Source organism: Mesoplodon bidens (genome assembly GCF_964165515.1).
Source record: "Mesoplodon bidens genome assembly, chromosome: 12".
Taxonomy (NCBI): Eukaryota; Metazoa; Chordata; class Mammalia; order Artiodactyla; family Ziphiidae; genus Mesoplodon; species Mesoplodon bidens.
Window position 1 is genome coordinate 14,661,992 of NC_138168.1, and position 24,866 is coordinate 14,686,857.

At 39.9% G+C, this 24,866-nt stretch overlaps 1 protein-coding gene across 1 annotated transcript in view; it reads left to right on the top strand.

The window, feature by feature from the left end:
- Window positions 1–24,866, top strand: part of LMBRD1 (LMBR1 domain containing 1) — a 108,669-nt gene that overhangs the window by 5,854 nt on the left and 77,949 nt on the right. Inside the window, exons 2-3 of the mRNA XM_081251176.1 lie at window positions 176–352; window positions 7,783–7,843. Of these exons, the coding sequence (XP_081107302.1) occupies window positions 176–352; window positions 7,783–7,843 (238 nt within the window). The remainder of the gene's footprint in view (window positions 1–175; window positions 353–7,782; window positions 7,844–24,866) is intronic.

A 24,866-nucleotide genomic window follows, 5' to 3' on the forward strand; every position in this document is an offset into this window, starting at 1 on the left:
TTGAAAGTTATAAATCTTGAATAAATTTATAAGGGGTAGTGGATGTTGCTTGCACATCTGGAAGAATCGCTACTTGACATAATGTTTCCCATTGGGAGCTTCCAAACACAGACTAAAATCAGTTTTAGAGAATACATAGGGCAGTAACAAAACATTTCTTTCTGTTCTATTTCAGGCTATTTTGGCATTTTGCTGGATATATGTTCGTAAATATCAAAGTCAGCGGGAAAGTGAAGTTGTCTCCACCATAACAGCGATCTTTTCTCTGGCGATTGCTCTTATCACATCAGCACTTCTACCCGTGGATATATTTTTGGTTTCCTACATGAAAAACCAAAATGGTACATTTAAGGTAATTATCATCATACTATGGGGATTTTTCCCTTTCATATTCTTGGCAATTAAGTATTTACTGAAATGTTTAGCAGTGCAGTGTATGTAGTGTTTTATTGTCGTCTCTGGGAATAAGCAAGAATGGAAATGCACATAGAGGCCGAGTATGTGACAACTACATGGAACAGACTTTTCGCTGACTTACAACCATCCAAGTGTGAAGAATGCCTTTTGTTAATCGGAAAATGTGCTAAGTAATCATAACAGGGTTATTTTTGTGCCTCTTGCAGCTCCCTTGAAATCTGTTTGACTTGATCTGCGTCAATGCAGTACGTAGATAATTTAGAAGGGATTTTGTTAGTGGCAGATTAGGGTCTTCATCTCCATGTCTTACTGAGTACTGTGAGTCACTGTGATGTAGGCTGTGGATTATCAGACCTGAGTCCTAATCTTGATTCTCACTGTCTAACTTGTGTCTTTGGCCCAACTGAACTTTTCTGGACTTCAAGTTCCTCATTTTTAAAATGCATGGTGTTGGACTGGAAAATTTCTGAGATCCTTTTCAATTATGCAAGTTACTTTTACATTTCTTATTAGCGTAACCTTCTGTGAGGCAGGAACTGTGTCTTGTTTGTTTCTGTATGCCCAGGGTCTGACAAGCAGTAGGCACTTAAATATTTGAATGAAATATTATTTCAGTTATCTCAGTAATGCATGGTTCCAAAATAAGTTCCTAAATTGGGCCAACTGGGCTGAAATGATTTGATAATTTTTTGTAGTTAGGTTTGGATAGATTCTGAGTGCTGTGAAAACTACAGTTATTTTTTGTAGGTCAGTCATTCAGTTAGCGAGTATCAGTTGACCACTTAGTATGTGCTATCCACTGTACAGAGATAGTAACTAACGTTTGTTGAGTATTTACTGTGTGTCAGACCCTTTCCTAAATGGTTTACCTGTCTTCACGCCATTAATGTCCCAACAACCCTATGAGGTAGATAGTGTTTATCCATGTTTTTATGGGTGGGAAGCCGGGATTCAGAGAAGTGACGTCACTCATCTCGGGTCTTGGGGTTTGTAACTGCTGTTGCTGGGGTTTGAAGTTCTGCAGTCCGGCTCCAAGGCTCTTTGCTCACTGGGATCTGGATCTGTACCTCTATCTATATCTGTCCATCTGATACAGTGGAAGTAGTGTTATCCCTTGTATAATTGTTGTTTGAGTAGGAGATTTTTTAAGTTTTAAATTTAGAATATTTGATCTGTTTAGATTTTGTGGGATTATGTTTGCATCTTGAAATTTCTAAAGTAAGTATTTTCATGAAATTATGAACTTCCCCTTAGCTTATGTAGTTGTTCTGGGACCATGCTTAATTTAGTAGTCACTTTCTGGGTACTAGTTTTTTGTTTTACTTTTGTTTTTTTTTAATCCGTGAGATTGCATTTATACTTGTTTAAACAAGACTTCAGGAATTCACCCACCTAAAGAAGCAAAAGTATTACCCATAAAAACTTAAGGCATTAATTTTATTAATAATATGCCCCAAAAGAGAAGAAAATGTATAACTGTAGTTAATGTGCTTATTTTATGGTTGTTAAATCTGAATGTGCACCAATAATTAGAAGGGAAAAATTCCATGTTAGTGTTTTTCCCCCAATTAAAAAAAAAACGTTTTCTTTCATTATTGAGGGATTATTTATTCAGCAATTGTATGTTCTTTTTTTTTTTCCCTGCTGTTCATTTACTTAGTTGTCTCTGTTTAGTTCTGTTTGTTTTTAGCTAACTCAGCTTAATGTACCAGTTTTTTTTCCCAATACTTTGATGCCTTTCTTGATATTTTAAACATTCTTTGTTTCCCTTTCTGTCTTTTTCTGAGAGGGCTGGATGGGGGACTAGTGAAATTCATAAGAGTTGTCATTTGAAGCTGGCATGTGCTAACACTCAAAGGAGAACTGAAAAGACTTTCAAAGGACACTTCCCCAGTAAACCGTAGCGAGTATTTTCTCCAAAATGTTATTAATGAGTTCCCTTGAGATGCTTAGTGAAAGACAAGAGTAGGTATTTAAGAACTGGTTTTCAGACTTCATGCCGCAGCTGTAAATTTAGCTGTCTTCAGGTAGAAGTGTCCACAGTGTCTTTAATCTCTTCTATCCTTATTAGTCAGGATGAATGTGCAAGTTGACGTTGTTTTCCATGATGAATTATGTTGTATCCTAAGTTTTACAATGTGCATTTCTTATTCCTAAATGAATATAAGTATCGTCTAACTTTCTCCATTTCCACCTCAAATATTGAAGCCTCTAAACCGATTAGGGACCTGTTTAAAAGGTATAATTGTTTGGAAACTCGAGATATCAAGGACTGCTGACATTTGGCTTAGGAACTGAGGGTGCCAGGCAGGCAATCAACTTACTTTCTCTGTTTTGTCTTATTTGCCTTCCTAGCTGTTTCTGCCTTCTTTTGGCCAGGGGTGTATTGTAATAATGTCTGAACTGTTTCTATTCACCTTTTTTTAAACACATGGCACTATGAATAATTTCAGCCAGATAACTTCTTTGTTTCTAGTTTTTGTGAAATAATTAACTTAATAGATTAAAGAAAAAAAAACCTTAAAGTCTAGCCAGAAGTGTTCTATTATAGTGTCTAGTTGACCAATAACTTTAGCTAGTGATATACACAAAGTATACCAATCAAAAAGATCAGAAATGGCCACTGACGTGAACAAATATTCTTTATTTTATACAGTGTGTAAACTTAAAATGAAATCAGTAGTTAAGATATGGCATCGCAACATCGCAGCATTCGTTTTGGTAGCTAAGATGTTCACCTCCTCCTTCCCTCCATCAATGGTTGGTCTCCTTATGGCCCATAATTAGGAGATGTCTGGGTTGGACTCTACTACTGCTTCATTCCTACCCTCACATGCTGGTAATTTCATCTTAGAACTCTGTACTCTTTGCTACACCTTAAATATATTCATGCACTTACTATTTACTGAGTATGAAATGTGTACCTGACAGATGCGGATGCTAGAGATTAACGATTACAACCAATGAGGCTGCTGCTCTCAGGGAGCTTACATTCTGTGCGAGCAGACCAACAGTCAACACACAGAACAAGCTCGCTTCCTCGTGCTCACTTCTGTGAGGATGCAGAACAGAGCGATGTGTGAGGGTCAGCTCGGCTGTGGGTGTTGAGGCAGGAGAACGGGCCGAGGAGGACCAGGCTGCCGGCGGTCCTGGAGGTGGGAACTGAGCGAGGGCCGCCTCAGGGAGAAGCAGCAGCAGGTACAGAGGCCCTTAGGCAGACATGATTTTGGCCCGTTTGGCCGAGGTGTGGCATTGGGGGCTGAGCTTTGCTGAGAGCTGAGATGAAGAAGAAGGTGGGGACAGATTGTTGGTGACTTTTCGGCCATGTTAATGGGTTTAGATTTTCTTCCAAGGGCAATGGGAAGTTAGTGAAGGTAAAAAATAAAGGTGATGTGGGTTAGAGGGGCACTAGTGGAGAAAAGTGATTAAAAGCGGTATGGATTGTGGAGCTAGAACTGCTTGGATTGGCTGATGGATTAGATATGGGGGTGGAAGGAAAATGAAAACTAGAGATTAACGAAGCACTAAAGCCTAGTACACCTTAGAGAAATAGGGCAGCCTGGGGGAGTAATTAGACCTGTGTGTGCACACGGGCAAGTGAGGGATGTAGAAAAACGAGCTGTATCTTGGACAAGCTACCTTCAAGGTGCCTATCATACGTATTCAAGTGTGGCGTCGAACAGGGAGTTGAAGCTCCAGGGACACCTTAGGGTTGGAGAGAAGTGTCTGGAAGTCATCAGCATGTGCGTGGTATTTAGAGCTATGCACTGTCCAGCGGCTGGGGAGACCGAGTGGTCAGAGAAGGCTTGGCATGGACCATGGATTCGAGAGCTGCATTAGTTACCTGGAGGCTGGCCCAAGGGGAGGGGCTGCAGCCTGGGAGGTGGGAAGGAAGACGAAAGACGGGCTTCTCAGGAGAAGAATGTGTTTCAGGAAGAGGGATGCTGAGAGGTGGAGGGAGAGAGGGAGGGGAGTGACCGCGGCTCTGGTGAAGAGCAGTTTCCATGGAGCCGCGGGGCAGTGTGCGGGCCGGAAGGTGGGCGAGCAGTGACAGGGGATGCTGACAGCTTTTCAGGAAGCTCTGTCCTCCAGGGGAGTAGGAGGTGGGGTGGGGTGTGTTTATCTGTGGTGGTGGTGGTGTGTCCTTTCATGGAAACTACTAGAACGTGTGTGCTTTAGGGTTCAGTAGAGTGGGAGAGGTGTCTGGGAGGAGAGAAAGGGTGTCACTGCAGGTGCAGTGTCCTTGTGAAGGCGGAGGAGTGGGGACCCAAAGGGAAAGGGTTGGCTGTACATAGCGCCGGTGCTCGGCAGAAGGAAAGGCTAGCATTCGAGTACAGATGGCGGTCGGTTCTAGACTTGGGGGTGAATTGAGTAGCTCTGTTTTGTCCTCAGATTATTTGAGAGACCTTTAAGTCAGTGTTTGTCTACCATTGGCTTCTGTGCTGGGTGACCCTTGTGAGGGCTGTCCTGTGCATCACAGGTGTCTAGCAGGTCCTGGCCTCTGCCACTCAGTGCTGGTAGCGTACAGAGCCCTCCAGCGTCTCCAGGACATTGCCAGGTGTCTGTGGGGGGCGGAGTCACCCCTTCGTGAGAACCATTGGCCTAAGGTGAGGTTATCTGGTAAAATTAAGGAGAGTCAAGTGTGGTCTGGGGTTGGACTGAGCATTTCAGAAAGTCATCTTGAAGAATGGGAGAGGGAGTTTTACATACACGAACCGCTACCTCTTTGTTCTGTGGACTTTATATCCTTTTGCTTTCTTCTAAAATGTTTTTCTCTCGTATTCTTTACTTAGTATTAGTTCTTGTTTGTCTCACATTCCTGTGGGGCTTCTGAAGTTCCTTTTGGCCTCTACTTTGGGAGGCAGTAGCTTGTGAAATGTATCAAGGGCACAGCATTTCTCAAAATGTAGAAGAAGGAAGTTTCGTACACTAAGCTCTTTTGACAGTACATCAGATACCTTGGAAGCAAGACTGTATATAAAAGCCAAATACACAAATAGTACTTCAGTGATGTTGTATATTTTACACATATTTTTGCTTTAGAATAGTAACAGTAATGCTCTCTAACTGCCACAAGATTTGGTTAACCTAAAGAACGTTGGAGGGTAAAAGCTACTAAATTTCAGTGAACCTTTGGCTTTAATTACCTTCAGACTTTCTACATTTAATCTTTTTCTGAAGTTGGGGTCTTCTTCAGTTTTGAATTTTAACTTTTATGTGATTCTCAATGGATACGTTAATACCTCGTGGGTTTGTCTTGGAAGTTGGTAGGGAGCTTGTGTGAGGATAGATGTAATTATCCTCTGTTTCAAAAAACCTTCAAGTTTGAAAAATCTTTTAAAATGTCTGTTTTGATGTATAAACAATCACTAAAGAAGCACAGCTTTTGGGAGCGGAAGCTTTGGTTGTGTGTATATTCATTTGGGTACTTGAGTCGTTGATGAAGAAATTTCCAGCCATTGGCTAGAGTTCTCCCCAGTCCTTCTCCAGTCCTGTGTGGTGAGCACTGCCTAACGTTCTTTCCATTTTTCTGTAGTATATGTACAGTGTTTCTTTCATTACGTTTTTTAGACAAAGATTGCGTATGTTGTTAAAACTATTGGTTGCAACTTGTTCTGTTTACCCGCACTCAAAAGTACTTTATGGATATCCATATACTCCTGTATGTTTTTCAGATGACTTTTAGAATCAGCATGGCAAAACACTCTACCCACTATTGGGATTTTGATAGGCAATATATAGTTTTTATAGATTAATTTGGGGGGATTTGGTATTTACAGTCTTTTCATGTGGGAACGTGTAACTTTTCATTTATTTGGATCTTTTTTATATTCTGTAATTATTTGTTTCTTTATATAGTTAACGTAATTTTAAAATTTAGGCCATTAAGTTTTTCTTTTTTAAAAAAATTTATTTGTTTTTTATTTATTTATTTTTGGCTGCGTTGGGTCTTTGTTGCTGCGTGGGCTTTCTCTAGTTGTGGCGAGCGGGGGCCACTCCTCGTTGCAGTGCGTGGGCTTCTCATCGTGGTGGCTTCGCTTGTTGTGGAGCACGGGCTCTAGGCGCGCGGGCTTCAGTAGTTGTGGCGCGTGGGCTCAGTAGTTGTGGCTCACGGGCTCTAGAGTGCAGGCTCAGAAATAATGGTGCTCCGCGGCATGTGGGATCTTCCTGCACCAGAGATCAAACCCTTGTCCCCTGCATTGGCAGGTGGACTCTTAACCACTGCGCCACCGGGGAAGTCCCCTTAAGTTTTTCGTAGTCTTAATTGCTATTGGAAAAATACTATTTTCATTGTGCGCTGTGTGTTAAGGTTTGCATTTGTAGTGCTAAATTTGGGGTTTCCACATTTTTGTTCTTTTAGGCATTTGTCAATTAGAAATTCATAGGTATTCATTGCTAGAGGTGTTTGTAGGTGAAAAAGGAAAAAGAAGAAAAACCTGAATTATTTTAGGGGAGTTAAATGTTTCCACTCTTCCTTAAGAGACCTTGTAAGTGGGATGTTGATACTGACTTGAGCTTTTAAAGTACTGATAGAACAAAATTGACCTGGATACTAATTTGAGCGTTGGTACTTAATCGCAATGACCAGTCACATTGACGCTCCAGGCTTAATTTTTTATATGCATACAATTAGGATAGTCAAAAAGGCTTGCTATTATACCCCAGTTCTATTTCATTAATGTATAGATTTTTTTATTTGAAAAGATTAATTAGAATTAATTTTCTATGTTAAAGTACTAAACTTAAATGACTAATTTAAAGAAAATGTGGGTTGACTGCTAAGAAGTTTATATTGACTGTTCTTTTAGGTATTTTAAAATATCTTTTTTCTAAAATACAAATCATACCTGTCACTCTGCACAAAACTGCATCACTATTTTCCGTTGCCTTTAGGACAGAGGCCAGAATACTTGGCGTGACTCACAGTCCCTCAAACCTAATGCCTTTCCCTCCCTCACTCCACCTGCTTTCTCTTCCCTTTCCAAAAGCTCTAGTCAATCTATATTTTGCTTCCTGCAGGTTTTTCAAAGTCTCCATGTATGTTCCTTCATTCTCTTCCCTCCTTCCCACTGTGCCATTCCGGCCCCAGTTTAGTGGCCCTGGCCCGTAGCTGCCTCTCCTTCACGTGCTTCCCCAGAACCATGTCGTCACGTTAGCTCAGCATTCACCTGTTGAAATTGCCCGTTTACTTGTCTGTCTGTCACTTCTTGAGGGCACAGACCATACCTGTCAGAGGGCACAGACCATACCTGTCAGAGTCCATGATACATTTATAAGTGATATTCAATCATATTAAAGTTTAAGTATAATTGTTAAGCAAATGGCTGTTTCATTAATATTTCTATTGTTTCCTTTTGATCCTAGGTCTGGGCTAACGCTAATGTCAGCAGACAGATCGAGGACACCGTATTGTACGGTTACTACAGTGAGTATATTTCTATTTCATTGCCTGTCTGGGCTGCTCGCCAAAACGTAGAATAAAGCTACATATAGACTTTTTTTTTTTAATTGGAGTATAGTTGCTTTACAATGTTGTGTTAGTTTCAGCAAAGTGAATCAGCTGTATGTATACATATGTCCCCTCTTTTTTGGATTTCCTTCCCATTTAGGTCACCACAGAGCGCTGAGTAGAGTTCCCTGTGCTACACAGTAGGTTCTCATTAGTTATCTGTTGTATGCATTTTATTGTATACGTGTCAGTCCCATTCTCCCAATTCGTCCCAAATCCCCTTTCCCGCCTTGAAGTCCATACATTTGTTCTCTACTTCTGTGTCTCTATTTCTGCTTTGCAAATAGGTTCATCTGTACCATTTTTCTAGATTCCACATACATGCGTTAATATACGATATTTGTTTTTCTCTTTCTGACTTACTTCACTCTGTATGACAGTCTCTAGGTCCATCCACGTCTCTACAAATGACCCAATTTCGTTCCTTTTTATGGCTGAGTAATATTCCATTATATATATGTACCACATCTTCTTTATCCATTCATCTGTTGATGGGCGTTTAGGTTGCTTCCATGGCTGTTGTAAATAGTGCTGCAGTGAACATTGGGGTGCATGTATCTTTAGGAATTGTGGTTTTCTCTGGCTATATGCCCAGTCGTGGGATTGCTGGGTCATAATATAGTTCTATTTTTAGTTGTTTAAGGAACCTCCATACTGTTCTCCATAGTGGCTGTACCAGTTTATGTTCCCACAGTGTAGGAGGGTTCCCTTTTCTTCACACCCTCTCCGGCATTTATTGTTTGTAGATTTTTTGATGATGGTCATTCTGACTGGTATACAGTGGTATGTTGTTGTAGTTTTGATTTGCATTTCTCTAATAATTAGTGAAGTTGAGCATCTTTTCATGTGCCTCTTGGCCATTTGTATGTCTTCTTTGGGGAAATGTCTATTTAGGTCTTCCACCCATTTTTGGATTGGGTTGTTTGTTTTTTTGATATTGAGCTGCATGAGCTGTTTGTATATTTGGGAGGTTAATCCCTTGTCAGTTGCTTCATTTGCAAATATTTTCTCCCATTCTGAGGGTTGCCTTTTTGTCTTGTTTATGGTTTCCTTTTAATTCTGATATCACATTTGAGATGACTGTTTCAACACCATGAATAAGTAGTATAGAACTCATCTGGTCGTCCTGAAACTTCTGTTACGTACTTTGTTTCACTTAGGTTCACTTTCAGCCCTTCTTTGTGGAGGTTCAGTCAAGTTCCCTTACATCTCTGCTCTCTTCCTCTGATACCATTGTTTGGTAACTTTTGTTACCACTTTCCCACTTGCACTCTTGATTTTGAAAATCTCAGTTTTCTAGAAATTTCTTCTATGTATTGGCATTAGTAGAGTGTACTGTCTGGGAGTTTGCAGCATCAGCCAGTTTAACCTAGGGGTCATGGTGGATTGGTGTGTTTTGTACTCTACAGAACCGATTAATCCGGGGGTGGTGGTGGATTGGCCCTTCCTTCCCTCCTTTCCTCTCTCTTCCTTCCCTAGTGTTGGATTAGAGAAGCTATTTATAATAACCACCTAAATGTTTTCGAAATTGTCTCTTTGAATAAATATGACTCGTGCTTTTATACAAATGTGTAAGTGCTGAGTTAGGAAAGGGATGTCCTTTTTTTTTTTTTCCCAGCAATGAATCAAGAGGTTGAATAAAATTTCAGTAGGACACTGAAAAAAAATCTATAGAAGTTTCTATTGATGGGGTAAGTTTTTCAGGGGTTTCATTGGATTTTAGCTTAGCTGCTTTGGCTCTTTTGTCTCCTGATCTAAAATCTACAGGACCTATGAAATTCCACTTCTTTGGTATAGATTTCAGAAATATTTTTATGGTATTTTAATGTAGAATTTATTATTTCTGATGAATAAATTAAATGTATATCATAAAATCTAGATTTGACCTGTTAAGTGAAAACTTTTGAAATGGTGGTATATTAAGCAGAATACAAACTTATTGGCAGGATATAAATCACTTCTTCAAAAACAGTTTTGTGGGATGGGGCCTCTCTCCTGTGTAACACTACAGTGTATTTATGCTGTCGAACCTGTGACAAGATAAGCCAGCTTTTATCTTAGTGCAGTCCAGGTTTATGAACCATATCTTATCAATGAATCTAGAGGCTAGTGGATTGATCCATTGTAACCAAGGTTACAGAGACTTCTACACTGGAATGTTAATTCAGTGGTCTTTCCAGTTGGTTTCATAGAGAGAATTAAGCCTACAGGAAGTGATCTGTGATTATTTTTCTTAATCCTTCCAAGGATAGTGTGTTTCTAGTATCATTTTAAATGCATGGGAGAAAATTAATCATTATAAGCAAGATGACTTAGGGACTTAGGGTTTGATCCTCTGTATAACTTGGGTTGTAGTGAGAAATAATAACTGCCTCGGGATAGGATAGTTGAGTCACTGATCTAGGGAAGAAATCTGCATGAGAAGCCCGATTATGAATAGAAGATTTCTTGATGACTATGGAATTGAAGCAAGAAGATTTAATTCATTAATATTAATGGTTGTTGTCATAAAGTTAGTTATATCTATTTTAGCTATGGCTGGTAGGCCTTTGACTTTGACTCAGATAATGCCCTACAGCTAGGAACCATAGCTTCTGAGATGGTTATTGTCCTCAAGCTCAGCCGTTGCCCAGAAATGCTGGATATTATCTAATTACATATTACATCTCTGATTCTGCATGCCGAGGACTAAGCAGACTCCAGAGAATCCGAAGCACTATTTTTATCCATTCCCTTCTGTGAGATTCTGTAGTTCATCTAGTATCGCCTAACATATCAACACATTTTCATTGTCTGACCTTCCCAGGCACTGTGCAGGGCTTTCCTGTTCAACAGTTCCTTTGATCTTCATGAACATCATTTTGTGGAGGTATTTTCTACTTTTTTTTTTTTTTTTTTTGCGGTACGCGGGCCTCTCGCTGCTGTGGCCTCTCCCGTTGCGGAGCACAGGCTCCAGCCGCGCAGGCTCAGTGACCATGGCTCACGGGCCCAGCCGCTTCGCGGCATGTGGGATCTTCCCAGACCAGGGCACGAACCCGTGTCCCCTGCATCGGCAGGCAGACTTTCAACCACTGCGCCACCAGGGAAGCCCAGTATTTTCTACATTTTACAGGTGAAGAAATTTTTACCTAGCGATGTTAAAAGATCACCTTGTTAGTGAGTGATGTAGCCCAGAGTGGATATTATTTCCGAAGCTGGAGCTGCTTACCGTTAAGTGAGCTGCCTTTTAATAAATTGTTCTGGGGATGTTTGTTACCTCTGGGAATGCTTAGCCAGCCCTGAACCCCTGGGGCCTCTTCAGACATCATCTGGAGACCTTTTAAATAGTACAGAATGTAGATTACATCTGCAGAGATTCTGATTTACTTTGACATTCAGTTAATATCACCACTGTTCTTATCAGAGAAGTGTTTATGTATTGGAAGGATGTAAGACTCAAGGTGCTGGATTCAGGTTTTCCAAAAATTCCGGTTTTCTCTTGACACCTCAATTTTTATCATTAGTAACAAATACTGTTACTTATTTCCTTTAAAGTGATGGACTCACTTTATTCATTTTTGAGAGAATCTGCCTAATACTCCAGTCTGGATAGCTATAGTTTTTCTGTCCGTTGTTCTTTCAAGTAAAAATGATATTCTTTGAAAAAAAGTGCCTAGCGTAGCTCACAACTGAAATAGCACAGGTGGTTCTCACAAGTACACTGAATGTGTACTTCCCCAAACACAGAACACTAAAAAGATGTGCACTCAAGGGAGGACATCTCAGAATTTTTTCTACTTAGAGGAACTTTGCTGAATAAAAGTGCCCCCCGCTGGTGAGCGCTTGTAGGGTTAAGAGTATAGTAACTACTAGTGGAAAGGGAAACAGCATCTTAACATTGTCATGGAAATAATTTCACATTGCGGATACCCTGCAAGGATCTTGCTGATCCTAAGGTTTCAAAACGACATTTTTAAGAAACTTCTGTTACGTTAATGGAACTTTGGGTGTTTTTTCTGGAAAGTTTGTGGAAGTGAGGCCTGCTGCTTCTACCCACTGGATACCCCCAGCTGTTGATCGGTTATTACCAGTCTTCATTAACTGAAGCTGCCTGCAAAGGTGCAGTTTCCTGGAGCTCGTGGAAGGCTGAGAGGGTAGAGTTTGTTTCTGCCCCTTTGCCCTGTACTCATGGGGACCCTGCACACAGGAGGAGACTTCCTCATCTGAGGATGTTGTGCCCCCGGCAGAAACATTAAGGGCTTGTTTTTTTTTTTTCTCATTCTGAAAGTTTTTGTTTATTTCTTCATCTGTGTCTTCAAATTTCTTTGATATTTTCTTTGAAAAAGCGTCTCTTGTCTGACGTTTTGGTTCTCGGTTCTGTTTTAATCTCATATTTGGACCTCTTATGAAATCTTTTATCTCTTCTGTATATGTTTAGCCTTTTATCTGAGCTCTATTTTTGATTTTGAATTTATTTTTATCTTTAAATTCTTTCATTTTATTTATTGTAATCTATTGTAAATGTTTATTCTGTTTTCTCTGACTATTCTTGAAATTTTTAGTTTTAATTCTTTCACCATCTACTTTCCTTTAATTTCTTTTAAGTGAATTTTCCTTTTATTTAATCATTTTTCCTAATCCTTGTTTTGATTTTATAGTGAGTGCAGGGGTTGTAGAGATGGGGAGAGACCAAACCAAGAGCAGGGATTGTTTAAGGCTGTCCTGCTGGCTTGTCTGTAGTTGTCCTGTCACTTTCTTCAGAGACCCTTTCTCCTCTTGATGCTGATCTTTCGGGCTGTCATTTTTTGTCTACATATAAATCGAGTCATATACTATGTATTGTTTTCTGTCTGGCCTCTTTAGTGCTCAGCATTACATTTGAAACTTAACTGTATTGTTGTGGGTAACAGATTACTGTGTAATATTCCATTGTAACAGCATACCATAGTTTATCCATCCTCGTATTGATGATCAGTTGGGTTGTTCAGCTTTTGGCTATTTCAAATACTGCTGCTGTGAGGCTCTTGTATATATGTGTGTGGTGTGTGTATGTGTCTACGTATACATATAGATAGACACATATACATATATATATAAATATATACACTGCATTGTTTTCCACTGTATGGATACTCTTTTTCAAATAATCCCAGATAATTAGGTATTTAGTACGTTCTTACTTTCTGCTGTTAAGCAATTCTATAGTGAAAATAGGAGACTTTGCCAAAGTGTGTGCATATTTAGATGAGTTACGTTATGGAACTGAGGAAGAATAAGATGGACCAAGAAGGTTTCAAACTCCTGTTTCTATGCCAGGCATTTTAGAGCACCTAAGAGAGTTTTTAGGAAGTTTCTCCTCACTCCCTGTTGGTTAATTGACGAAAAATTGTACAGTCATTTTGAACTTAGTATCTAATTTGTGAAGAGTGCCATGGGACCTGGAGGTCAGCTTAACTTCTCTCTGACTTCCCCACCTGTGAGATGATACTGGAGTAGTGCCTCTTCATCGTAGCAGGAGTGTGAGAAGTGTTAGTGCTGAGTAGGTGTTAATGCCGGGCAGACTTCTCGATCTTCATATCCCTGTGTCCAGTAGTCCATTTGTCAATTTCTACCAAGAAGTTAACATCTCTAACTTAACATTTCTAGAACAGCTGATCCTCAATCTGTTATACTCTATAAATTTCCTGGTTTCAGTGAACAGCAACTGGAAGAATAGAGTTGCTCAGGCCAGAAACCTTGGAGTCATCCTTGACTCAGTTTTTTCACACTGTGTATCACATATGGCAGTACATTCTCTTGTGTTTGACTTTCAGAATTTATCCATAATCTGGGAGTTCCCTGGTGGCCTAGTGGTTAAGATTTTGGGCTTTCACTGCTGTGGCCCTGGGTTCAATCCCTGGTTGGGGAACTGAGATCCTGCAAGCCATGCAGCACGGCAAAACAAAAACAAAATTCATCCAGAATCTGACCACTTCTCACTGCTGTCTTAGTCAGTTGGGGCTGCTGTAACAAAAGCATCGTGGACTAGGTGGTTTAAGCAGCAAACATTTATTTCTCTGAGTTCTGGAGGCTGAGAAGTCCAAGATCAAGGTGCTGACAATCTGGTGTGTGAGGACCTGCCTCCTGGTTTGCAGATGGCCGTCTTCTTGTTGTGTCCTGACGTGGCAGAGAGAGAGAGAGAGCAAGCTCTCGTGACCTAATTACCTCCCACCTTGAAACCCCGGCTCATTGGAGATTAGACTTCAGTGTATGAATTTTGGGGAGACGCCGTTAGTCCATAACGCTGTGTAAATGCGAAGGGATAATGGGTACTTCCATGTTGTTAAGGTTGCATGATCTGGGGTGTGACTTCACACATGGCCAAGTAAGAAGGTTGGCAGAGCCTCTCCCCAAAAAGCAATACAGGACTGACAGAAGAACAACTTCAGTGCTTTGGAAATCAACCAAATACAAGACTCTTTGTACTTGCAGACTGGTAAGGACAGTGGTCGTGTGTAATGTTTTAGACTGGGTCTGTTGCCTCCCCTCTAACCAGCTATACCCTCTTCAGCATGGTTATGTTCTGAACTGAATGAAGATGAAAATACAACATATCAAAATTTATGAAGTGCGGCTAAAGAAGTGCTCAGGGGATGACTTGCAGCTTTAAATTTCTCTTGAGAAAAGAAGTCTCAGTTGGGACTTCCCTGGTGGCGCAGTGGATAAGACTTCACGCTCCCAATGCAGGGGGCCCGGGTTCGATCCCTGGTCAGGGAACTAGATCCTACATGCCGCGGAGCAGCTAAGAGTTTGCATGCTGCAACTAAGGATCCTGCCTGCCGCAACTAAGACCTGGTGCAACCAAATAAAAAACAAACAAAAAAAAGTCGTCTCAGTTGCCTAAACTGCTGCCTTATGAACTAGAAAAAGAAAAGCCAACTGAACTCTAAGCGAGCACAAGAAAGGAAATAAAGGTTAGAGGGAAATCAATGAAATAGAAATCACATATTATACACCGTGACAAAGTGGGATTCATCCCAAGAATGCGAGCAAGGTTGGTTTAATATCCCAAAATCAAGTCATGTAACATACCATATTAATGGAATTAAGGACAAAACCCACAATAGATACAAAATCTCAATAGATACAAAAAACATGAATTTTACAAAATCCAGTATCCATTGCTGATAGAAACTCTCAGCTGTCTGGTTACAGAAGGGAGCTTCCTCAACCTGGTAAAGGGTATCTATGGATAACCTACTCCTGACAGGTGGAAGACTGAATGCTTTTCCTCTAAGATTAGGGACAAGGCAAGAATGTGTGCTCTCACTAGTGCTGCTCATGGGGATTCTAGCTAGTGTAATAAGTGCATATATAAATAGATAAATAAAGGTATCCAAACTGGAGAGGAAGAATTAAGACTCTTATTTTCTCAGCTGACATGAGATCCGATAGGTACAAAATCTCAAGGAATTATATAAAGTCAAATAGAACCAATAAACAAGTTTAGCAGGGCTACAGGATGTAAGATTCATATGAAAACTAGAAATCTACAATTCAAATGAAATGAAGAAAACGATTCCATTTACAAAGCATGAGAAGGAAAAAAGAAAACACCTGAGAACACATTTAACAAAAGAAGTGTAAGACTTACACACTGAAAGCTACAAAAAATTGTTGATAGAAATTAAAGATCTAAATAAATAGACATTGGTTATTAATGGATTTGAAAACATAATATTGTAAGGATGGCAGTTATAGCAGTTTTCCCTCAAATTGACAGTGTTTTTTTTTTCTTTTTCTTTTTTTTCTTAGAAATTGACAAATCGTTTTTGAAATTTACATGGAAATGCAGAGGATCTAGAGCAGCCAAAAACAATTTTGAAAAAGAATAACGTTAGAGAATTATACTATTAGATTTCAAAACTTACCATAAAATACAATAAACAAGACAGGTGATATTGAAGAGGGATAGGTACATAGAGCCATACAATTCAGAGACCAGAGAAAAACCTTTACATTCATGATCAATTGATTTTAAACAGCTGTGGCAATTCAATTTAATTCTTCTCAGTTTCAATAATTGTCGGGTAAATTGGATAACCACGTGCCAGAATTACAACAACATTGAGCCTTACCTGACATATACAAAAATTAACTCAAAAGTCAGAGACCTAGACTATAAAAGTCTAAAACTTCTAGAAGAAATTCAAGGACATACATTCATGATGGGTTAGACAGAGAGTTCTTAGATATGACACAAAAGCTTTATTCATAAGGGAAACCTTGATAAATTCTACTTTATCAAAATTAAAAACTTTGTCCTTCAAAAGACATAATTTAAAAAAATGAAGGTAAGCCACAGACAAGGAGAAGTTATTTGCAAATCATGTATTCTCATAAAGGGCTTGTATTTAGAATGTATAAACAGTTCTTACCAATCACTAAGTAAACAGTTAAAAAATGAGCAAAATATTTGAGCATACGTTCATCAATAATGATCTCTAGGGACTTCCCTGGTGGCATGGTGGTTAAGAATCTGCCTGCCAATATAGGGGACATGGGTTCGAGCCCTGGTCCGGGAAGATCCCACATGCCATGGAGCAACTAAGCCCGCGCGCTTCAACTACTGAGCCTGCGCTCTAGAGCCCGCCAGCCACAACTACTGAGCCCATGTGCTGCAACTACTGAAGCCTGCGAGCCTAGAGCCTGTGCTCCGCAGCAGGAGAAGCCACCACAACGAGAAGCACGCACACTGCAACTAGAGAAAGCCCACGCACAGCAACAAAGACCCAATGCAGCCAACAACAACAACAACAAAAACATTTATTTTAAAAAATTAATGATCTCTAAATTGCTTGTAAGCACATAAAAAGATGTACAACATTGTTCATCATTAGGGAAATGTAGATTAAATCCCCAGTGAGATGCTACTACACAGCCACCAGAATGTGTCAGTTTAGGCTGCTATTACAGAATACCGCAGAGTGGGTGACTTAAACAACAGACACGTATTTCTCATGGTTGTAGAGACTGGGAAGTGTAAGATCAAAGTGCCAGCAGATTCAGTTCCTCTCTTGGCTTGCGGAAGGCTGCCTTCTTGCTGTGTCCTCACGTGGCAGAGGGAGGGGGAGAGAGAGAGATCTGGCTTCTCTTCCCGTTGTCCTGAGGACCCGAATCATGTCATGGGGGTCCCACTCATGACTTCATCTAAACCTAATTACCTACCAGAGGTCCCACCTCCAAATATCATCGCACTGGAGGTTAGGGCTCTAACCTGTACATTTTGGGGTGAACAAACATTCAGTCCATAATGGCTGTAGTGAAAACCAGACACTATCCAAGTATTGACAGATCGGAGAAACTGGAAAGTTCAGACGCTGCTGTTGGGAATGTAAGGTGGTGCGTTACGTTGGAAAGCAGTCTTCACCTTTGCTAAAAAGTTAAACCTACTGTATGATCCAGCTGAACATAATGTCCACATGAAGATGTATGCAAATTCCACAGCAGCTTTTTTCGTAATAGCACAGAACTGGAAAGAATCCACATGTTTGACAACTGATGAATATTTAAGTGAAATGTGTTCTGTCCGTACAGTGGGATGCGTGTTCAGCAATCTGAGTCAGAGATCAGCAAATTGTGGCTTGGCCCGTGGGCCCCTGAATCTAGAGACCTATTTGTTTACCTGTTGTCTGTGGCTGCTTTCATGCTCTAACATCAGAGTTGAGTGGTTGTGACAGAGATGTATAGGCTGTAAAGCTGAAAATATGATCTGACCCTTTACAGAAAAAAATCTCCCAACCCCTGTGCTTAGTGAAAGAAGCTGGAGACGAAAGACTGCATCTTGTATAATTGCATCTATATGAAATGTCCAGAAAAGACAAATCTCTAGAGACAGAAAGCAGATCAGTGGTTGCCTCAAACTGGGAGTTGGAGTGGGATTAATTGCAAACTGGCACAGAGCAGCTTGTCTGAGGTAATGGAAATGTTCTAAAAATGAATCATGGTGATAGTTACCCAGATGTATACATTTACTAAAAATCATTGAATTGTAGACCTACAATTCGTGCATCTTGTGATATGTAAATTTTATTACAAAGTTGTTGGGAAAAATATTTAATGGGCAAATGTAAGTCAAGAGCTTAGCACAGAGCTGGATATACGACAGGCTATCAGCACAGGATAGCTGCTAGTATTATGACTTAAAACTTGAGGGGACTTGCATTATTATGATTTCTTTTTATTTTCTAGAGTTGGAATCTTATCCTCATTTACAGATGGAAATAAAATGAGGCTGAAAAGTTATGAAGTGCTAAGGTTTATAAATTGGAATGTGATTCTTTGTATATCACACAACATGGCTTCCAAGAATAGTCAGGTGGTGATGCTAATTTGCATTATGTCTTTTTTATGTGCTGTTATTTCAGCTAATATGTCTATGTACAGCTTTGGAGTCAACAGTTATTGATAACAGTCTAGTTATCATTAATTGCCACGCAACTGTGCGTTACACTATAAATTGCTCAGCCTTTTCTCTGACCATGTAGTTTAACAATTTCTTGTTATAAAAATGGCATTGCAGCGTAAACCTTGAAATAGATACCATAGAGAGAGGAAACAACCAACGAAAGTAGTCCTTAAAGTAAAGGACTGTTCTTCAGACGACACATTCTAAAGTAAAACCTGTAAACGGTTTTATTCTCCAAGTTCTATACTGCCAGGTCACGCACCAGAATGTTTTAATCACTTTGGTCTACTGTCAGCAGTGGTACTAGTTATCTGTTGTCACGTAACAAATTACCCCCAAATTTAGCAGTTGAAAACAGCAAACATTGTGTCACCGTTTCTGTGGGTCAGGAGTCCAGAAGCAGTGTCTCAAGGCTCCGCCAGGGGGGACCTGGCTCCCGAGCTCCACCTCATGGGCCTGGGTGGCCTCAGGTCTTGTCTGTGTGTCCTCAGCAGTGTCAGTTCCTGGCCATGTTCACCTTCCGTAGAGCAGTTCACAACAGGCCTGCGAGCACGCTGGAAACCAGTCCTTCAGTAACTTGTTCCCCCACTTTTGTCATACTGTCTTATCAGCAGTGATTTACTGGCCCAGCCCACACTGAAAGGCAGGGCGTGAATATTGGAAGTGCTGGCCTCATCAGGAGCATTTTACAGGCTGCCCACCACAGCTGTCTTGCAAATGTTGACAATCTTGATATTTACTCAACACAAAGTACTTTTATACTTGCAAAATATTTATTAAGCATGCCAAGTTTGAGGTTTGAAATCAGCATTTTGAAGTTCCCTGTGTGCCTTTCCCTGATGCCATCTCCTCCCCAACCCCCTTAGAAGTAACCACTACTTAAATTGTCTGTGTTAATTCCTTGCTTGCCTTATAGTGTTACCACTGTGTCCTTAGTTTTACATTTTTTTGAACTTTATATGAAATTACTTGCTTGTTTTCATTCAATCACATGTTCGGGGGATTCAAACATGTTATTGCATAAAGGGTAGTTTATTTTCATTGTGTATGTCTATATACTGCATGTTGGTCAGTCTGGATATTTGGATTTTTTGCTGTTAAAAATTATGCCGTGAACATGTTTGTACACGTTTCTTGTTGCATGTGTGCAAAATATATACATATAATGGAGTCGATGGGTCGTAAGTTATGTTCATCTTCAACATTCTAAATAATGACAGATCATTTTTCTAAATGTACCAGTTTAAGTCTTGTTAGGAGGATATAGCCTTCTAGTTGCTCTGTACCCTAAACTTTGAAATCGCCATGTATTTTTCGTTTTTTGCCAGTCTGGCGAGTGTGAAATGAGCATTCACTAATCTGCATTTCACTTATTTGGAAATGAAGTTGCATGTCTTTTAAGATTTATTGGCTTTTTCAGTTTTCTGCTTCAAGTGCCTTTTTGCAGTTGGGCTGTGTTTTTCTTACTGATATAAGAAATTTTTTAATGTACTCTGAGTAGTTCATACAGTGATTCTAAATATTCTCTCTTTTTCCCAGTAGAATTAAGCGATGTTAGAGTAGGGAACTCTGAGTTTTGATTTAACCATGTCTGTGACCCCTTAGAATGGCGCCTGGAAAGTACTCAGTAGACGTTTGTTGAATACCTTTGTCAGGGGAGATAATCACATGAAGTTTTTTGGTTTTAGTTCCTCCAGGTGATGTGTTACATGGATAAATCACTCTTAAACCACCTTTGCATTCCTAGGATAAACCCAGATTGGTCATAACGGTGGCTTTTTGGGTTTGTTTTTTAAGTCTTCTGCTGGATTTGACTGCTGCCGTCGATTGTTTTAAAAATTGATTCAGAGGTGAAACTGGTCTGTAATTTTCCTTTATCTCATTCTCATCAGGTTTGAATATCAAGACTCTGCTAGCTTCCCAAAATGAATGGAGAAGTGCTCTTTCTGTGTGTTAGAGAATGCTGTGAACCACTGAGCGCTTCCATATGGTTCTTTTCTCCCATAATCTGTTTACATTGACTGGTGACTAAGGGGTAGAAGTGAGCGTGGCACTTTGTACTGATATTCCTAAGGAACCATTCACAAAAGTTTTGCTTTTCACCTTGCAGCTGAGCTCCTCTGTTGTAGAATTCTTACCAGCCATATGGGAGTACATCCAGCAGGGATGAAACAATGATTTCATTGAATGAGGAGGTGTGATTTCCGTCTGACCATTTTGGTCTCCTTATTCCACTGAGTGAACAGGCCGTAATAGTTACTGTATCAGCTGGAGAGGCTGGTGCTGATTATTAGGGGAAGGAGGGAAGGAGGAGTATATCTGGAACCCAGGGGACTCTGGCACCTCGTGGTGCTGCCGTGTTCAGTGGCAGAAACAAACTGAAATCTATTCCACTCACCCCTCCCAGCACCACCAGGGACTCAGGATGGCTCAGGAGTGAATGTTTGGGGTCCCCCTTCTCTCTTACAAAATTCTCTCTCAGGAATTACACCTGGCTGCTGTGAACAGATTGGAAATGCATGGCTTAAATAGTACAGTGGTTTTTCAGTCTTACTTAAAATAAGTCTGGAGAGAGGTTATCCACGGCTGGTAAGGCAGCGTCAGGAGGGGCCTGAGCTCCTTTCCTCTGCTCTCCACCCTTAGTACCTGATTTCTACCTTAAGGTCACCACAGAGTCCAAGAGAGCAGCTGCAGTTTAAGCTGTGATGTGTCCATTTCAGGCAGAAAGTCAAAGGAAGGGAGAAAGACAAAAAAGGGAGTGGGAGCTGAAAGGAAAATGAGTATTCTGTATGCAGCTAGCGGCCTTGACCCCAGATTGTTTCAGCTGGGACAATGGGATAATTTTAGAAGGCTTTTACAGTGCCCAGAACATCTTTATACTTTGACCCTCTAAAACAAAATGCTTTGTAATGATTAACTATACTATTACAATATTGACTAAGTTATTCTTTGTTTTAGTGTATTCACTGGTAGTTGGGAGGGATAAAGAATGTCTAAAAATTCAGAAGTCTAATTTATCCAGGTTAATTCTTATGTGAGTTATAATTAATGATGCAGTTTTGAAAAGGTAGATTGTTTGCTTTGCATATATTTCAAAAATCATAAGAATTATCATGTATTCTTTGTTACAGTTTTTGTCTGGCGTTTTGAGAGTTGACGGCTTTCTGTGCACTTGTTTTTGTTAGTTTCGTTTTTAAAAAACTCGTTTTATGAGTTTAATTTTTGCCACTTTCTCTGGGCATGAGGTTTTTTAAACTTATTTATTTTTCTTTTTTTTTTTGTGTTTCTTTGTTTTTTTCCCTTTTGGACGTGAGGTTTAAAATATTTTTCTTAGTCTGTTTTCTTTGATGTTAGTGGGACTATTAAACCAAGTAGTCTGTTTATCTTTTACGTGCTGGTAGCAGTCTTTTTTTTTTTTTTTTTTGCAGTACGCGGGACTCTCACTGTTGTGGCCTCTCCCTTTGAGGAGCACAGGCTCCGGACGTGCAGGCTCATCGGCCATGGCTCACGGGCCCAGCCGTTCCGCGGCATGTGGGATCTTCCCGGAGCGGGGCACGAACCCGTGTCCCCTGCATCGGCAGGCGGACTCTCAACCACTGCACCACCAGGGAAGCCCTGGTAGCAGTCTTTTAACAAAAACATTTACAAGTAAATATAAAGATGTCAGGATATGAGTGTCATCCCTGTTGGAGTTAAGAATAATTTTACTTTGAAAATAGCTATCAGTTTGAAGTACAGTTTTATTATTTTTATTTATTTATTTTTGCATGGAACAGTGTTTTTCTTTTTTTAACATCTTTATTGGAGTATAATTGCTTTACATTGTTGTGTTAGTTTCTGCTGTATAACTAAGTGAATCAGCTACAAATATGCATATATCTCCATATCCCCTCCCTCTTGCGTCTCCCTCCCACCATCCCTATCCCACCCCTCTAGGTGGTCACAAAGCACCAAGCTGGTCTCCCTGTGCCATGTGGCTACTTCCCACTAGCTATCTATTTTACATTTGGTACTGTATATTTGTCCATGCCACTCTCTCACTTTGTCCCAGCTTACCCTTCCCCCTCCCCGTGTCCTCAAGTCCATTCTCTACGTCTGCGTCTTTATTCCTGTCCTGCCCCTAGGTTCTTCAGAGCCATTTTCCTTTTTTTAGATTCCATATGTATGTGTTAGCATATGGTATTTGTTTTTCTCTTTCTGACCTACTTCACTCTGTATGACGGACTCTAGGTCCATCCACATCACTACAAATAACTCAATTTCATTTCTTTTTATGGCTGAGTAATATTCCATTGTATATATGTGCCACAACTTCTTTATCCATTCATCTGTCGATGGACATTTAGGTTGCTTTCATGTCTTGGCTATTGTAAATAGTGCTGCAGTGAACATTGTGGTACATGTCTCTTTGTGAATTATGGTTTTCTCAGGGTATATGCCCAGTAATGGGATTCCTGGGTCATATGGTCATTCTGTTTTCAGTTTTTTAAGGAACCTCCATACTGTTCTCCATAGTGGCTGTATCAATTTACATTCCCACGAACAGAGCAAGAGGGTTCTCTTTTCTCCACACCCTCTCCAGTATTTATTGTTTGTGATTTTTTTGGTGATGGCCATTCTGACCAGTGTGAGGTGATATCTCGTAGTTTTGATTTGCATTTCTCTAATAGTTAGTGATGTTGAGCATCTTTTCATGTGCGTCTTGGCCATCTGTATGTCTTTGGTGAAATGTCTATTTAGGTCTTCTGCCCATTGTTTAATTGGGTTGTTTGTGTTTTTGATATTGAGCTCTGTGAGCTCTTTGTATATTTTGGGGATTAATCCTTTATCTGTTGCTTTGTTTGCAAATATTCTCTCCCATTCTGAGGGTTGTCTTTTGGTCTTGTTTATGGTTTCCTTTGCTGTGCAAAAGCTTTTAAGTTTCATTAGGTCCCATTTGTTTATTTTTGCTTTTATTTCCATTTCTCTAGGAGGGGGGTCAAAAAGGATCTTGCTGTGATTTATGTCATAGAGTGTTCTGCCTATGTTTTCCTCTAAGAGTTCTATAGTGTCTGGCCTTACATTTAGGTCTTTAATCCACTTGGAGTTTATTTTTGTGTATGGTGTTAGGGAGTGTTCTAATTTTATTCTTTTACATGTGGCTGTCCAGTTTTCCCATCACCACTTATTGAAGAGGCTGTCTTTTCTCCATTGTATGTTCTTGCCTCCTTTATCAAAGGTAAAGTGACCATATGTGCATGAGTTTATCTCTGGGCTTTCTATCCTGTTCCATTGATCTATATTTCTGTTTTTGTGCCAGTACCATACTCTTCTCAAGATTGCTTTGGCTATTCAGGGTCTTTTTTGTTTCCATACAAATTGTGAAATTTTTTGTTCTAGTTCTGTGAAAAATGCCAGTGGTAGTTTGATAGGGATTGCATGGAATCTGTAGATGGTTTTGGGCAGTATAGTCATTTTCACAATGTTGATTCTTCCAATTCAAGAATATGGTATATCTCTCCATCATGTTGGTATTATGTTTAATTTCTTTCATCAGTGTCTTATAGTTTTTTGCATACAGGTCTTTTGTCTCCTTAGGTAGGTTTATTCCTAGGTATTTTATTCTTCTTGTTGCAGTGGTAACTGGGAGTGTTTCCTTAATTTCTCTTTCAGATTTTTCATCATTAGTATGTAGGAATGCAAGAGATTTCTGTGCATTAATTTTGTATCCTGCTACTTTACCAAATTCATTGATTAGCTCTAGTAGTTTTCTGGTAACATCTTTAGGATTCTCTATGTATAGTATCATGTCATCTGCAAACAGTGACAGCTTTACTTCTTCTTTTCCCATGTGGATTCCTTTTATTTCTTTTTCTTCTCTGATTGCTGTGGCTAAAACTTCCAAAACTATGTTCAGTGATAATGGTGAGAGTGGGCAACCTTGTCTTGTTCCTGATCTTAGAGGAAATGGTTTCAGTTTTTCACCATTGAGAACGATGTTGGCTGTGGATTTATCGTATGTGGCCTTCATTATGTTGAGGTAAGTTCCCTCTGCCTACTTTCTGGAGAGTTTTTATCATCAATGGGTGTTGAATTTTGTCAAAAGCTTTTTCTGCATCTGTTGAAATTATATGGTTTTTATCCTTCATTTTGTTAATATGGTGTATCACATTGATTGATTTGAGTATATGGAAGAATCCTTGCACTCCTGGGATAAACCCCACTTGATCATGGTGTATGATCCTTTTAATGTGCTGTTGGATTCTGTTTGCTAGTATTTTGTTGAGGATTTTTGGCATCTATGTTCATCAGTGATATTGGACTGGAGTTTTCTTGTTTTGTGACATCTTTGTCTAGTTTTGGTATCAGTGTGATGGTGACCTCGTAGAATGAGTTTGGGAGTGTTCCTCCCTCTGCTATATTTTGGAAGAGTTTGAGAAGGATAGGTGTTAGCTCTCCTCTAAATGTTTGATAGAATTCGCCTGTGAAGCCATCTGGTCCTGGGCTTTTGTTTGCTGGAAGATTTTTAATCAC